General features: G+C 33.5%; 2 protein-coding genes across 3 annotated transcripts; one reads left to right on the top strand and one right to left on the bottom strand.

Annotated features, from left to right (window-relative positions):
- The first annotated feature begins 29 nt into the window (after positions 1 to 29).
- On the top strand, positions 30 to 2,781 carry LOC139855214 (uncharacterized). The gene is made up of 7 exons (XM_071844453.1): positions 30 to 281; positions 668 to 845; positions 1,305 to 1,402; positions 2,234 to 2,330; positions 2,422 to 2,507; positions 2,604 to 2,653; positions 2,739 to 2,781. The coding sequence occupies exons 1-7, from the start codon at positions 30 to 32 to the stop codon at positions 2,779 to 2,781; spliced, it is 804 nt and encodes a 267-aa protein (XP_071700554.1).
- Positions 2,782 to 3,020: 239 nt separating this feature from the next.
- On the bottom strand, positions 3,021 to 16,075 carry LOC139855618 (uncharacterized). Of its 2 annotated transcripts, XM_071844859.1 has the most exons (33): positions 15,950 to 16,075; positions 15,626 to 15,724; positions 15,404 to 15,491; positions 14,563 to 14,671; positions 14,248 to 14,346; positions 13,972 to 14,014; positions 13,678 to 13,749; positions 13,484 to 13,579; positions 12,829 to 13,050; positions 11,687 to 11,870; positions 11,448 to 11,559; positions 11,233 to 11,319; positions 10,979 to 11,117; positions 10,743 to 10,839; positions 10,618 to 10,668; positions 9,858 to 9,967; positions 9,515 to 9,619; positions 9,367 to 9,440; positions 8,981 to 9,056; positions 8,655 to 8,885; positions 7,836 to 7,907; positions 7,184 to 7,255; positions 6,659 to 6,723; positions 6,451 to 6,553; positions 6,228 to 6,359; positions 5,635 to 5,778; positions 5,082 to 5,189; positions 4,957 to 5,007; positions 4,710 to 4,787; positions 4,505 to 4,618; positions 4,074 to 4,270; positions 3,822 to 3,891; positions 3,021 to 3,565 (listed from the first exon to the last, which is right to left on the bottom strand). In XM_071844859.1, the coding sequence occupies exons 2-33, from the start codon at positions 15,707 to 15,709 to the stop codon at positions 3,377 to 3,379; spliced, it is 3,474 nt and encodes a 1,157-aa protein (XP_071700960.1). In that variant the 5' UTR covers positions 15,710 to 15,724; positions 15,950 to 16,075; the 3' UTR covers positions 3,021 to 3,376. The 2 variants fall into 2 exon arrangements, with proteins under 2 accessions (XP_071700960.1, XP_071700961.1); XM_071844860.1 differs by lacking the exons at positions 15,404 to 15,491; positions 15,626 to 15,724; positions 15,950 to 16,075 and adding an exon at positions 14,819 to 15,079.
- Positions 16,076 to 17,195: the final 1,120 nt, after the last annotated feature.

The raw sequence follows: 17,195 nt of genomic DNA, 5'->3' as shown, positions 1-17,195 counted from the left end.
CTCTGTTTGGTGTATTTACCGATCAACTAATGTCAACAACGAACACAAATCAATCATCATCATCACAATTCACATACTCTAACCCTCAGTCATACTTTCCGACGCCCTTTCATCTTCAACAACCAACCATTCCGACGACATTTCCCTCTGCAACGCCACCGCCGGCACCGGTTCTACCTGTTGTTCCGGCGCCGGTTTCGTTTCCGGCTGTCAATCCAGTTCCTGTTTTTCCGTCCCCTGCTTCTTCCGTTCCTTCCGTTTACCTTCCTCAATTCCACCAGGTATTTTAATTTAATTTGTCCATTCTTCTTTATATGACTAAATGGCACAGAGAGTACCTAACTTCATAAAACTACATGATTTATTGTGAGTTAAATTTAAGATATCTGGACTCTAAACAATATATAACTATTTATATTTGAGGTACTACTTGCTTTTCAAAAATAAAATAAAAATATATATTTGAGGTACTAATCTTTTATTTGGTTTTTAAGTTTTGTGTTTGACGATCTAAAAGGCAATTTATTTTTATTTTTTTCCTTTTTAATTAAATGTAGTCCCATAGGTGTGCATCTTATGGTGTTGTGATGCTTAAAAACTGTAAAGATTTAATCTTTAAATTGAAAATTGATTGTCCAAATGAAGAAGTATTTGTGTTTGTTTGCAGGCACAACAACTTTTTCAAAAGGATGCCCAAACAATTACACCTGAAGCTCTTAAAAGTGTAAAAGCTGCACTTGCAAGCAGTGAGAATGAGCACAAAGCCGAAACGAAGAAGAAAGCGATACCTCGCAAAGCAGCAGGTCAAGCTTGGGAGGATCCCACTTTGGCCGAGTGGCCCGAAAGTATGCTTACTTATCTTATTATTTGTCTTATCAATTATCATTAGTTATCTTATTATTTGAGTGAACATTCCTTTTTTACTTTTAAAGCCTCGCTAAAAGTATCAAATTTTAGACAAAGTTCTATTGAATATTTGAATGTATTGATTTTTAAAGGTTCTATAGTTTTTTTGAAATGTTCATCTAATGTTACCGTATGTATATGAGCTGTCACCTGTATAACTTGCAAGCCTCTGAATATATATGAAGTATGCATACAATAGTAATGACTAGAATCACTTAAAGTTGGATACAAACAGTTGAATTTTGGATAATGATTGATTTAGTTTTAGACATTTAGCTCTTAAATATGTGTATCTGCTTCGCAGTTGTGAATTCATCATTAATGTCTACGATGAAGTTAGTTTTGTTGTTAGCTTAAAGACACCTTTTTGATGATGATGATGATGATAACATTTGCAGATGATTTTCGTTTATTTTGTGGTGATCTTGGTAACGAGGTGAATGATGATGTTCTTTCAAAGGCGTTTTCACGATTTCCATCCTTTAACATGGCCAGGGTAAGTTACCTTAATTTATTGCGAATACTATGGTACTTAAATTGTTATTTTGGTGTACATGAGCCATTTGCATGTCCTATTCAGATGTTTATTTGAAGTCATGGAGCAGTGCCATATCTTCTATATGTGAGGTAGGGTTTTTTTATACGGTTGTCAAACGGCATTTTTGACTATGTATACTTAGTTGAAAAGATTTTGCTCTGACCCATTTCTACCCCCTTAAGCTCCGCCACTGTTTAATTCGATGTTGAAACGCAATAAATGTAATGAAAATTTTCTTAGAGTTAAAATCTTTTCCAAATTCTTGAACTTGCTTTTGTGCTTTTGTTTGTTTTTTACTTTTGAAACTTTTGATCTTCCCCGATCAATGACATTCACCGTGTATGCACTTTGTTTATCAACATCTCCTCGATCTCTGCTATCGCGGGTCATCACTTGAAGAGGTCATGTAGCCAACTAACAGGTTCTATGTTCTGGAACGTTGATAAATTGTGATGGACACGTCTTGTCAACTCTCATATCTGCACAAGGTTTTGGTCTTCTGCTCGTATCTGACTATTTGTATACTACTTGTAAGTAGAAGTGATTCTCTCTTAAGAAAAGAAGTTGAGCACGCCCATTAGGTACACGTAGAGGAAATTTGGATGTAGCTAGTTGTTAGGTAGTCACTACTTGGGCCTGCTGAAATTGAATAATACGGAGTAGAATTTTTTAAACATGATCACATACTCACATAGGAACCTCTTTATCGTATCGTTAGTGTTAGACGGCTATGTGCATAAATTTCTTGAACACTAAATCGCAAGTCTGTTTATGTCGTGATGGTGTCAGGTTGTAAGAGATAAGCGGACGGGTAAGACCAAGGGATATGGATTCGTGAGCTTTGCTAACCCCACTGATCTGGCTTCTGCTCTTAAAGAAATGAATGGTTTGTGTCTTCTTTTACCTTATCCACTGCAACTATTTGCTTCAATAAATTTTAGCATGTCATTGTTAATGCTTATGGATGTAATTTATAGGGAAGTATGTCGGGAACCGTCCAATAAAACTGCGTAAGAGCAAGTGGAAAGAGAGAACAGATTTCGAGGCATTGGAAAAGCAGAAGGTATATGTTACTTTCGTCATTAGTTTCTTGCATAATTTTTGAAACTGCGCTAGATTATGGTTGGTTATAAACTTATAATCATTTTTCCCTTCACAGCAACGTGGGCAGAAGAAGTCGAAGCTCCCTAAGAAGAGTGTCCTTCACAAGTGAGCTCTAAGCCTATAAGATTGGATGTAAAGACTGCATTTAAGTGTGATTTTTGCTGCCTTTTAAGTGTCTAAAAACTTGCAGTGGAGCTATACTTGATACTCAGACTGATTTTACAATGTTCTAGCCTTGTTTATGTATTTATTTATTTTCAATTATCTTTGTAATCGCTTTGACTGACTAACATTGATCAATCGTGAATATCCAAACTCGGTTATTGACACTTGAAACAAAAAGCTTCAATTATGTTGATAAGGCGCACCAGAAGGGGAAGATGGTTGTATTCAGTTTTTGATTGTTAATGAATTTTTAGATGATAGTGATCAAATGACCATGTATATACAATCAGGTTTTTTAAATGGTGTAATTATATTCAGAAATTAAGTTCCAGTTAAAAAGATTAAGAAATAGAGGATGATACACGAGGGTTTACTCGTCAATCATATCCATAGGGGTGTGTTTAATTCTTTTGAAATTCTCGCTATGTTTCGATCACCATACAAAAATACATCCGACTTTCAAAACCTTCTCGCTTGTAAACTAAAGATCGACTGTACAGAAGAGAAAGCCAACTAATATGGTTAAAGATGACCCCACCGTCTCCTAAATGTCTGATTATCACAGATATCCCGAAAGAATTCATGGGGTCCTAAAAGGGATACTTCAGCTGCCATTGATGGGGAGAAAAATATGTTGAACGTTGTTCCATGTGTGAGGTGTTATCAAATTATGCGTAGAAAGCCACGAACATCAACCAGGAATTGGTTTAGATTCTTTCTGAATTTTCTCATGTTGGCACGATCAGCAGACGGAGACAGATCATCTGCAGTGGTTAGTGAGTGCAATGCACTTGCCATCCTCGTTTTCAATGCTGAATTTGGTTGCCTTTCAACCAATTCATTTCCTAATCTCTGTACAATGTAACGCCAAGAAGTTAGATTCAATGACACCAGTTGACTTCACTGCTTCACATATGAAATAAAAATGATCACACAATTTGCTAGTTTCATCTTTTTTTTACCTTTTAACTAGATATAATCATCGTATCCATTAGACATAACAAAAAGGGTGGACTAAATGTGTTGGGTGATGGGTCATAAATGATTCAGGATCAACTCTTACAAGGTTCTATAATTCGAAGTTAAGATTGGTAGGCAAAGTAAATACCTGGTAAAGACCATGGTCACAGAGAATTAATGGAAAAAGAGCATCAGCAGCAGCTCCTACAAGATTCATGCTGCAACCAAACCAAAACAAAACAAAACAAAACAAAACAAAACAAAACAAAACAAAGATTTTAATAATATAATTTGGAGGATAGCCTTAATGAAAGGCTTTGTTTACACAGAAAACACTTGTTAGTTTAAAAAACTTATCAGAATTTTTTATAAAAATTGACACCGCAGGATTGCTTCGTACCTATAATCCTCAAAGAGGATTAGTTGCAGGAGGGATCGTAGAAATCTACTAAGAATACCATCCTGGAGAATGCCACCAGCATCATTATAACTTGTAGCATGTGGACCTAAACCATCTCTACCACTGCCCTTTTCCTTGTAATGGTAAAACGCAAGAGCTCTTAGAGATCTCAGGCACATCTCAACTATTTCTTCATCCTATGACACATCAGCCAAGAAAGTAACACATCATCACAGGATGAAAAAGATGTAGGGATTTAAGACAGGTAAATGTCACTGATAGTAAAAATGGGTCAGCTCAGGTAAACCTGAAACAATTTGTGTACAAAAATTTCCAACTGTTTCTCTATAATCATTATCATTACTGTATCTTATACAAAAACTATATCAAGAATATCTAATGCCCATAAAATTTACTAGGGTTTTATTTACCTGGTGATGGAGACCGAAATCAAGAGTTCCTGAAATATTACTGAAGGCTTCGTGGTTTAGTTTAGGAATCATTTCGGGATGAAATTCCAGCATATGCGACAGCAGAGAAAAGTGCTATTCCCGGAAAAGATATCAAGAAATGTAGTAATTAGAAATTCAAAGATCGATGTAGCTATATATGTTGATTATAAAGTTGAAAACTTACATCATAACAAAGCTTAGGATACTTGAGCATTTCTATTGTAATAAGAGGACTAACAATGTGAACGCCAATATATATAACCTGCACAAAAGACAAAGGACAAAGAACTGGTGATTTAGTTATATATTTGTAATTCTAACATGATAATATGACTAGCTATCTGCATTGTAACAGTTATATGGCAATTAAAGTTTATTATTAATGGTCTTGTACATAAAAAAGGATATACAATGTGAATACAATAATGTACCTCAGAAATTCTTGTCTGCTGATCTTCACTGCCAGCTGATGAAAGATCAACCTGAAAATTCAGATACACTTAGAAGTTTATTTTAAAGCTTATCCATCAGAAGTCGGGAAATGTCATATAAATACCAAGTCTTTTGTGCATAGCTTTTGAAGCAGCTGCAGTAGAGCACGTAAATCCCTGTATTTTTCAGCGTTTGCTTCACTTTGTAAGCTGTTTGAAGTGCTTATAGATATCTGAAACATGTAGCATGTTTACAAAATTAATAACAAAATGGCTAATGATGTAAAACATGTTCGAGAAAAAAAGATTAATGCCCGATATCTTGTTCACTGCTGACCCAAATCTAATGCTAGCAGACCCATTTGTAAATTGGTGGAGGTTGATTTGACTTGCATTCTATCACGGGCAAATATAAAAAAAATAAAAAACCGATGTTTAAAAGGAAATGAGTTAAACGGTTCAAAAGTTATCTAATGTATAATGCAATAAACCTTAAATCATTTTATTCAATTAGTATTGAAATAATCTAAATATTATAACACTTGGATGTTTTGGACAGAAAGTGTTATGGGTCAATCCAACCCAGCACATCCATTTTCAAACATATGAAATTACTACCCACTTTGACCCATTACCCAACAAGACTGAGATATGAAGCACCGGTGATGAAGATGATACCTTGCCAATGTTTTGAGAAGAGTAAAGCTGAAGCAAATGCATACAGAATTCAATAACCAATGCAGTTTCCTGAGGTTCTAGATAGACGATTTGACCCTCCACCCAATCAACAACCACCTTAAGTAACAGATACACAACTGCAGACTAAAATATCCCAAAATTAGCATATATTGAACAACCAGCAGTTCTTAAATATAGGATCAATAGCACACTATTATAACATCCGAAGTAATGCCTTATCGGTCAATATATGAAATGAACCTCTGATCCCCCATTAGTTATGGAGAAGAAGTTTAATTTTAATTTTAATCTTTAATTAAAAGCACATGAATAATCAGAAGAAACGTGAAGCGGACTGCAGGAGTGCAACCAATCAACAAATTGCTTAAAGTAGTGATTACTTGTTCATTATTCACTAGTTAAATTGATGATGTTCCTGATTGTCATATGCAATTGCAATTCCCTTAATATATAGAATTTAAAAAAAAAAAACTATCAGCTTCACGCCTAAGATGATGCCAAGAATCAACTTTTTTAACTGCATAAATAATGTTGGCTAAAGACGGATAATGTTAAATAATTAGCACTAATACCTCATCCTTGTAAACCTCAAGTAATTTTAGAATAGGCTTCATCACTGAAAATCCCATCTCGTATATTGCTTTCTGAGTACGTGGCTCTGAAGCACTAGAAGCTCCTCGAAGTCGCTCCAATAAGCAAGTGACCTACAGAAGCAAAAATATATTCTTTAATATATAAAATTGTTTTTTTTTTTTTTTGGATTTTAGAAAAATGCATTAGTTTATTTTTTCTTACCGCAAGAATAACGTCTGGCTGCTGACATTTACTTTTGATATCTTTCTTGACAGATGTATCATTTAGATACACCGTCATATGACTTGTGAGATTCCTTATGTATCTTTGAGATATTAAAAGTAAAAACACAGAAGCCATGGGTAAGTTCAAGCTCTAGGAATTGTTTCGTAGGGGTCGGATGTCAAACGAAAGATTATAAATATCTTACTGATTTGATTCCACCGAGTCTTTTATGCCAGAAGCTGAAAGTACAAGAGTCTGGGCCAGGGAACGCTGCAATTATATATATTAAATATTACATATATATTTTTTAAATTATACAAGAAACGTATGAGGCATTAGTACCATCACTTAGGCTCAAGAAAGCACAAAAACAAGAGATGACAATTTTAACCCATAACCCACTCACCAATGAATGGTTCGTGACAGATTATTTTAGTCAACACCGGGTTAAGCAAGTAACAAGAGAAAGTAGGAGAAGAGTCAAATGTTCTCCAAAGTATATTACTGATGCGTGTGAAGAGTTTATAAATGAGTGTGTTTGAGTCAAACCAACTACATGCTGTAATTTGTTGCCGAACCAATACTTGACACGAGAACTATATATTATATACAATACTTAAAAAAATGATTATTATCTATCACTAATTACTTTATACATATTTTCAGATATAGGATTGCTGAAATGGCTGAAATGAAACAAACAGGAGGGAGAACCTTTATGATACCAAACCTGGTGACTAGCGTGCAGTGAGAACAACTCTCTGTTATTGGTAAAACAATGTGCTAGCTCCTGCCATGAGTCCTGCAGCAAAAGCAAAATATCAATCTCACCTAAATATGTTAGCAAGTAATGACAGTTCTGATAACTGCTTTACAAAAAAAGAAGAAAAAAATAGAAATACATACACCTGAAAGCAAGAATCAAATTTAACAAGTTCCTTATGTATACGTTTTTTTTTTTTTTTTTGGGTGATGCAATTATCAGAACTGTCATATCAACTTGTTAACATTGTTACAGTATCCACTTATAACTACTAAAGGCTGGATTAAATAAGAATTTAGTGAGTTCCAGTAGAGATTTCCATAGGGAATGAGAACAGTAAAATTACAAAATTGGTATACTAATACGGGTGTCTTTAATAAAGATATAGATACAGATATAGATATAGATGTTACGATGTCTCTAAATATAAAATCTTTATATATTGTTAGTTTCCGTTTTTTTATTGCAAGGTTCTCTTTTCCTCTTTGTTTTTTTGGTTGGGTGTGTGCCTCTTACTTAGAGGCTTTTCGAGCCTTGTCTATATTTCTTGCCTCCTATTTTGTTTTGCCTTTAAGAAAAAAAAAAACAATATAGATGCTTTGAAAGAGAAAATGCTAACCAAGGTGACAAGGTGAGCACATATATTTTTCCGCCGAACAACTCCAGCAAGCAACTGGTAACATGTGAGGGCCTGTCACATACAAAGAAAATGTGTGTTTTAACTTTTAACAACTCAACCTTGTCAACAATAAATCGAAAATCAGCCAGTTATCAACTATTGATGAAACTTTAGGAAGTCTTAATTTTGGAAACTTTATTATTTTGTTATTAAGAAACTTTAGGAGGTTTTGTTTATTAAGAATTAGGAATTAGGATATCTAGGTCTATATATGCTGTTTCCAGCCATGTTATATTTATTCTGAATTTTATCATCAACTTAAAAACCTGTTTCTTGTTATCTTCTTGTTCTTAAAATCAAGAAAATCTTAGGTAACCCGCGTGTGAAGTTTACCCTGAGCACAATGTGATTGTGATTCAAAATCTCCCTCTGTCCTATCCCAAATAATGCAAAACATTAAAGTATTCAGAAGCCCCTAAGAGAACAAGTACTGCTACAAACATAACTATGTATGTATCCAGATTTTATATATATATATATACACACACATACATATATAGACAGGTAGATATAGTTGTGTCTGTTTTTCAGTACAAGTATAATATCAGTATATGTACATTTATAGTATGTACTATGTACTACATATGTATAGATGCGTTCATAAAGATATGTACACATCCGCACAAACAAAATAGAAATAGATAATCAAATATTTAGATGTGTATCAGTATATGTGTATGTGTATATTCCTAGAAATATGTATGTATATGTAATATGTATGAAAACTAAAGGGATATAGATATAATATGCATCAAATACCTGCAAATCTTTTTCTCCAGCATATGAAATGAGTGTTGCCAATGATATTCTAATAATAATGTCAAGCAAGGTTTTTCCCTGAGTATACTCTGCAGAGAAACTAAGCAATGCGCTTCTAGAATGTTCCATCTGAAGCGAAGTAGCATCGTCCATGGAGTTTCTATAGCTTTGCATTTTACCAGTTGTCATTAAGTATGTACCACACCATCGCGCAAGGAACCATATAATTGCCTATACCACCAAACAAAAAAATAAATAGATATAAATTTGTACAAATGGAAGCATATTAAAAACAACATAGTAGCAACTAGTAATTCAAGTAGTACCTCCATAAGACGAGGGCTGAAGAAAGCTGCCCTCATATTTGGATCTAAACTCTGTTCGGCAAACTTAATGATAGACCTGCGAACAAAAATAAATTACGCGAGAAAAATATACGATTCATCCGAAATATAAAAAAGAAAGTAAAGACATCTTCAATATTATTATAGCCATAATTTTTAAAATAACAACAGAAGGTAGTATTTGTTCCAAAGTACTCCCTTCACAAAAGAGAACACCATAAGTGTTCAATCTTACAATAACGACTTATTTAAATTCTTTTCTTGCTTAAGAACATATAACATCATCCAAAGATTAATTACATTACGATTACATATACTGTATGATAGCAAAAAATATCACTCAACATGAATGAAGGTGGCAACTTTACCCAGAGAGTACAACTACTGGATGCTTGTCTGTTTCTATATACTCTGGAAAGCGTGTTTCTATAGCCATCGGTATCTGAAAGTAGTAAATACTGAATTAAATATATATAGCTTTCAGGTGATTTTAAATAAATGCAAAAATAATATTACCATGGGTGTTTCTCCCTCTCCTTCATCTGCCAACACATGTCCAGTTATTAACAAAAGGGAATAAAGCTCCTCCATTGTTGTAGTCGGATCAAGTATACCATTTCCCTATAAAGGGTTGAGATCATCAAATAAGAAACCAACATAGCATAGTAGAAATACACGTTGTTCAAACCTTAAATACAATTTAGATGTCCATATTTTGGTAGATTGGGCCATCATGTATTGAATTAGATCCTATACATGTGACATAAATATAAAAGACTTTGCCAAATTGCCCTTGTATATATAATATAAATACACGCTTAAATTACGATCAAGTTATCTGTAACTTTTCTATAAGAACCTGATGAAGCCTTGCAAAACGCTCAGAGAAAAGTCCAGTAAGGAAAGGGACCGTAACGTCAATTGCAGTTCGTGCAATAAGGGCGTAAGAACTCAATCTTTCATCCATAGCTACATCATAGTATAGAAGTTAGTACTTCAAAGAGACGCAAGTGAACACTTTGAAAGACACTGAAAAAGGCAAGTCAATATCAGGGTGAGAACATAAAAAAATGCCGTGCAGGTTGGGTAACGGGTAAGCTGGTCATTTTTTAGTACAGTCAAACAGTTACCGTTTAGTTGACCCTTTCTAATTTTATGTTTAGATAAATAATAAAGATGTTGTATATGACTACATAGTTATAATGATACAATAATTATGTATTTTTTCAGACAAAGCGTTTTAGAAGGTTTTATGCATTAGAATTCATCTCAGATGATTTTCAACCTGTTAAACCCCAACTGGAACATTATCGTTTAAGTTTTGATGGCGGTTAGTTAGAGTTATACTTAAAGGATTTAAGGAATGGGTATGATTAATTATACGAGTATTTGATTGATGGAAATGGAGTTTCAGTTTGGACCAAAACACACAAAAGGCTGAGAGTATGAAAAACCCATTACACCCTACTATAAAATCCATACCCAGGTGATTCCGATATATAAACCAAAAGCTAACTTACACAAACTGGCCCTTTAGATATGCCATGTTAATACAAATTGACACATTTATATATAAATGGATCAAGAATCAAGATATATGACAAGTAGAGGTAGGTTACCAGTAACAGAGGCTTGAAAGTATTCTTCTCTCTCGTCACTAGCTGATGCAGCTGTATCATTCACATTATATCAGATTTCACAATCCTTAATACAAAAATCAAAAGTAGTAGAGAATCAAACGTACCCTTAAGTTCTGATTCTACAATTAGAGCAAAAAGATTGGCAGAAGCATTTATTGCTTCTGGGGGAAGCAAAGATTTCACACCAGAACTGTTTGTCTCCTGTAAATTGTATGGCAGTGATTAGATAATATGAGAAAACACGCCATACCTTCATATAAACCAGCTATGCAAGTAATCCACAAGTTGTAACAATTATTTAACGTTAGTACTCTAAAACTTAGACGAGTTAACTGAGTACCGTTAAAAGAGTTGTCCAGGTATCTAGTAAAATATCGCGTGCAACCCAACTCCACGGCTCTTCTTCCAAATCTTTAGTCATAAGGTCTTTAATAACTTCACACATTAAGGCAGACAACAGACTGAGTGTGCCAAAAGGCCTGAACATCAAACAGGTCAAAAAGAAAATATAAATATCCGTAGACTTCAACAAAAAGCCAATCATCCCTTCAAAGAGTATACCTACTACTGTATTATATAACACATTTAACTAACCTTATGTGTTTTAAGAGGTCATCAAAACTAACTGGATTGGTAACAGCAGATATGGATAGTAGTCCACGGCACCCATCAAGCAGCTCACTGAATAATTGATTATGTAGCACACCACAAAAAGTTAAAAGATTAGTATAAAAACCAAAATATAAAATTTTGTTCGAGGTGGCAATTTTGACCCGTTGAATTTTTTTTTTTTTATATGCTATTACTACCTTTCACTTCTTCCATTTTCAATTGCATTTGCAATAGCATCAGGAGGATAAATCCATTGTATGATTCCAGAAATCAGTAGAAGAAGATGCTTCCCTTGTGAAACACCGCCATCTATCATTAGATGAAGTGTTAGTTTATATGGAACCATTATTATAGAACCCCAATAGAGAGTATACCAATATATAATAATAGCCAACAAAGAAAAATATGTGACAATTTTAAGAGAAAAAATGGTTACCAGATGGAAATATAGTTCCTGTGAGAGAGCAAAGCTGTACAATAAGTTTCCGAGCAGAAACTGCAAGAGGGCAGTCAATCCAGTAACCTTTACATGCAAATTTCTCTCGCAACACGCCATACAACCCCAAGAGCCAATTTATGTGACCACTTATGATCAAAACATCACGCCATGATGGGCCGGGCTTAAAGACATGTAAAAAACTAGTTAATCTCATGTCCAAACATCTTAACCAAGCTAAAACACAAATTGACTTGCTCAACATCGTGAAAGCAATACAGTAGTCAGATACTTGGATCCATAAATTATTAGTCAACAATTGAGGTGACAAAAAGAAAACGGTCATAACTGACAAAAGAAAGTAAGAAACACACACTAAGCTCTCTTTTCACTTCTGAAAAGTGAATGGTCATGCATATCAATGAGTTAACTAAATCAAAATGCAACTGAGTTTTATTTGATTTCTAGTCAGTCAACTCTCAAGTTCCACATAAACAGAAACAACAGTGAATGTGTTTCTATATATAAAAATTTTACTTTGCAGTGTGACATATAACTTGCATACAGAGCATTAATCAAAAACAACTTTTAATTACAATTAAATGCCCAAATATCATAATCAAAATCATAATCATAATTCATAATTAAATAATAATCATAATCATAATTCATAATTAAATAATACTATTCAAAAGGAATTCGATATTTACACAAACATAATCAGAAATATCTATCATTTATTAGTCACCAAAGTAAACGAGTAAAAAATGTAACTTGCAACTTCAAAAGAATAAGTCTGATCTAAACTGCACATGCTACAAATTTAAAAAACATACGCATACACACACACACCTCATCACTGCAAGAATAGATTCTTGTCACTAAAATATTTGATAAAGCCATAGATTGTGAAATTTTCATCCTATTTAATCAATCAAGTCTTGATCGTTGATTTATTATTGTGACAATATTGTTTTAAAATCATTATTAAGGTACTAAATATATGAATAAAATGGACAAAAAACTGTTTCCATGTGAACTCCAACAAACCAGTTTCGGCCAAAACCCATCGGGACACATTAAATAACCCACACAACCCACCCACCATGCCATCTCTAGTTGGAAGTAAAAAGGTTAATTACCTGGACCAGCGTATAAGCTGAGTTGCTGTCTTCTTTAGCAACAAATGAAAACACGTCTAAGCTGTTTTTAACTTTAGTACTGTTACTAAAGTCCCAGTTAAGTACTTGGAGCATGAAACGAAGTGCTGTTGCACAAACTCTCACTTCTGAGACAGCAGTTTCAGAATTTGTAATTTGAGTTGTTACACTTTGTGCAGCCTCCACTGCCCAACAATAGAAATTCTGAAAAATTAAAGAGAAAAGGAAGAAAAGTGAAATGTGAAATGTGAGAAGCAGAAAGATACAGTTTCTAACCTACAATCATGTGCAACCTTTTGAGGGTCGATTTGGGTTGTGTTATGTTCAAACAAGTTCACTCAAAGAACTAGTTAATAGGCGAACAAGTCAATTGGGTTGATTGACATTCAAGGTGGTTAAATTCATACATTTAAGATATAAGTTTGATTTCAGATTTATTAATTTATTATCTATATTTATATTTTTTATGTTTTTCGTAAAATAATTAAGACGCTAGTAGAATAAAATAAATTTGTGGGTAGTCAACCCAACCTGACACAACCCATTTTGATCCATATTAGAATGGGCTAACAGACCCATTTTCGCCCATCTAACAATGAGCACCAGAGAGAAATTCACCGAGGACAAAGAAAGTCACCTTGAGATAGTCATGCTCTAGAGATTTTCGACACTGTTCATGGAACTCCCTAGGGAGCCCGAGAGCAGTAGAAGTAGATGGAGAAAATTCAGACACCTGGAAAATTATTTTCTAGCATAAGAATAAGAATCTAGTTGCAATAAAACTGAAATATAGAAGTGTAATTTATAAAAAAAAAAAAATGCAATACATACCAATGACTCAAGAAAATTGATTCCAATGAACTGCATATCTAATCCATGATTACCATTGACAGCCAGTTTTATCTGAAGAGGGCATGCAATAATCAAGTGATTAATAAAATCATTGCTCAAATCAATTTATGGGTGCCATTCATGACTACAGGTGCCTTATAAAAATTCAAATTTTTAAAATCAAATTTCTATAAGCACATGCTTTAATGCAATTTTCATGTAACAACCAACAATAGCCAAGTATAGGGATAGTAAAGGATATAGAAGAAAGATGAACGAACTTCAAAGATTTACCTCAGACAAAAAACCATCCCTCTCTGCAGCAATAAACTCTAGCCTGCAGTCCAGTCATACAAGTTCCAGTTAGAAAGAGTTTTTATTTTAATTTATTTTTTTTACTTTTGAACACACACACACAGCTGGAGCAGCTAAAAAGTATTTTTTTTTTTTTTTTTTTTTACAATTGAGCACACACACACACAGCTGAAGCAGTTAGCAAAAGACTTTTTTATACTTTTGAACACACACGCACGCACACACAGATATCCTTCATTTGATCAACGAACTTACCAACCCCTTTTCATCAATTGAGCAGCAACAGATGAAACTTTTGATAGAACATAGCCCTCAGGCGAACTTGCATGTTTCATTACGTAGGACAGGCAAAAACTGCAAAAAGCTGTATATTAGTTACCTAAATAACACATGGCTTATAGACTTTATAATTACTTAAGCATTATGGCCTAATTAAACTAGGTAAAGTTATGACAAATCTATTGACTCAAATATAAATCTAATTATCTAAAGCTATTGACAACGGTGAGACTCCAAAATAAGTCGCACTAAAATTGAATATCAGGAATAACTTTAAAGTCATAATAGTACCTGATCAAGCTTTTCTTCTCGTCAGATGAAAGAAATGACCATTCTCGTATAGCCGCATCTCGAATTGCTGTTGCAGCCTGGAATCTTGCATTTGCCATTTGAGAGTTTTCTGCAAGAAGTAAAGAAATTGTTAATGATACATGATTACATGTTCACAATTATTGTTCTTATTACACATCATTGGCTATTATGTTGCATTGACGATCATCTTTTGATATTGTTATTTTCCGAGTCATGTTCATAATTATATTCCTACCTTTCGTGAAAAGTTAATCTCCGAGTCACATGTGCGTAGACATTATGTATTGTCATTGAAACTATATCTCCTTGACTCCTTGAGTATCTGTAACCCACTTACTATGAATTTAGTGCCAACAGATTAACCATACTCCGGCACGTCTTACTTTATGGCATTACGTCTTACTTTATGGCATTACTTGTATCTCATAGCACACACCGAACTTTCTAAAATAGTTTAGATTATGGTTTAACGGATCATGTGCCGACGGGTTTGACATATCACACATTGCACACATACAAAAAAGACCAATTAAATAGATACAGAGGTTCAATCTCACATTCTCATGCATTCTATATACAGACATAATTCTAGAACTTAATAGAGAAAACAAATTCCAAAATTTGAGTATTTTGACATGACCAGTAGGCCGATATAAAGATCACAATAATATTGCACAAGAGTACTTCTATACATGACTTTTCAAGAAAATCTCATATAAAAAATGTAACATGTGATTAAGGTCGGGCATAAGTCTCTTTAACACGCATAAGTACATTCACTTTGCAAATATACGATGGTTGCCCATTTGTGTTTACTTACCAATAATAAACTGACATGCCTGGTACGGTCGAGGCGACTGACATAGAGATAATATAGTAGCCTCGGCAGCCGCTGGATTTACATTAATCTGCATATTTGATACAAATGGAAATGCAAACGCATAATATGATTCATGTATAATCATATCAATACCGTAATAACACTATCAGATTTCATTCCAGTACACAAAAAATAAAAGTAATATCTAAATAAACAAAAAACCTGAATAGAACTGCAAGCATATTCAATAGCTTGCATAGTAGCTTGTAGTTGACCTAAATCACCGTTTCCATGCCCTCCATTCATCTCTCTATTCAGAAGCTGCATAAACACATATTAACAGAATACACATACATACACACACTAACATATATAGACTTCTATACATCATTAAACATAAACCTAATCGCATGAAGTTTATCAGGCATGAGTTCCGAATTAATGATGAAAACTTAACGGAAATGCAGTTCAGAGATTTATCAAGTAAAAATGGAAAATAATTCTGTTAAGTAAACGAAGAGAAACGAATCGATGAAATCAACATACCGATTGTGATGACTATTGAGCAACAAAAGTTCGATCGATTTGAATTTGGATTAGTAATTATATCAAGGGGTTAACAGTACAGCGATGAGGTTTTTGTAATTTACCCGAGAACGAAGGGAAAATAAAAATTGTTCTATTTGATTTCGGCATTTTGCTGGGGAATTTATGAGAGAGTGTATTGTCTTCAAATTTGCCCCCTAACTTTGAAATATTAGTAACTTAAGTCCTTCAGGTTCTATGTTGAGCAGGAAAATAAATGAAAATATCTTTCTTTTTAAAAATTATATAACAAAATAAATATACATTTACATTTCTTAATTGTCAAAACTAATAAAATCACAATCACAATATAGTAATATTGCAGAGTATTATTAAACAAATCCAACTTAACAAAATGAGTTACTAATACCAATTACATAAATTATTTGTTATAGAGTAAACCACAAAATGTTCACATGAATGTTTAATGTAAAATTGTAAAGCCTTTTCATTTCAGATTTATTTTCCTTTAGTCAAGCTATTTGTTTTTGCTTTTTCCTTTTTAAAAGGCAATCAATTTGTATTTATATATGAATGATAATTTTGTATAATATATACATTGGTTATGAATGTATTACACATGGTACATATACTATACACAGCCACACACAACACAAAAGAACTCGAACTATATTTCTTGTTTACAACACAGAAGGTGACTTTCAAATTGACCCACAACTAACAGTAGCTAATTTAATCTACACTCGCTCTTTCAAAAATTGACTCGATGAATGAACTGGGCTAAGATAACCACTTGTGCTAATCCAAAGACCTTTTCCTTTCTTTATTTGTATTTCATTAACGATCATAGGAATACTCACGATAATATTCCTGTATATAGCTTGATTTTGACTTTTCCAAAGACTACCAAATCAAAATTGGTATTTCATTAACGATCATAAAAAAAAATCACGCGGCCGAACAAAAAAGGGAAAGTCGAACAAAAAACATCAAAGCACAAAATCAAAATTGGTTCTACATTTCTGTTCTACACATCATGTTCTACAAAAATGTAAAACGTAAAAATGTTCGAATTTCCAATTTTTGTTCGGCCGCTAGTGTTTTTGTTCGAATATCACCATGTTTTACAATCACAAAATCAAAATTGGTTCTACATTTCTGTTCTACACATCATGTTCTACAAAAATGTAGAACGTAAGTGTTCGACTTTCACCTGTTTTTTTCAAAAATCGTCATTTTTTTATTT

The sequence above is a fragment of the Rutidosis leptorrhynchoides genome, chromosome 6 (assembly GCF_046630445.1).
Source record: "Rutidosis leptorrhynchoides isolate AG116_Rl617_1_P2 chromosome 6, CSIRO_AGI_Rlap_v1, whole genome shotgun sequence".
In the NCBI taxonomy this organism is placed as follows: domain Eukaryota; kingdom Viridiplantae; phylum Streptophyta; class Magnoliopsida; order Asterales; family Asteraceae; genus Rutidosis; species Rutidosis leptorrhynchoides.
This window is presented reverse-complemented; position numbering and strand designations above follow the sequence as displayed.

Bases quoted from the DNA above. Each gene is read 5' to 3' on its own strand.
- LOC139855618 (XM_071844859.1), bottom strand. From the start codon at position 15,709: ATGAATGGAGGGCATGGAAACGGTGATTTAGGTCAACTACAAGCTACT. The intron at 14,347-14,562 runs GTACTATTATGA...AGCTTTTTGCAG, and splicing joins GAGAAGAAAAGCTTGATCAG to TTTTTGCCTGTCCTACGTAA. The intron at 4,271-4,504 runs GTAAATAAAACC...GATGTGTCATAG, and splicing joins ATTTCGGTCTCCATCACCAG to GATGAAGAAATAGTTGAGAT.
- LOC139855214 (XM_071844453.1), top strand. From the start codon at position 30: ATGTCAACAACGAACACAAATCAATCATCATCATCACAATTCACATAC. The intron at 846-1,304 runs GTATGCTTACTT...TAACATTTGCAG, and splicing joins TTTGGCCGAGTGGCCCGAAA to ATGATTTTCGTTTATTTTGT. The intron at 2,508-2,603 runs GTATATGTTACT...TTCCCTTCACAG, and splicing joins AGGCATTGGAAAAGCAGAAG to CAACGTGGGCAGAAGAAGTC.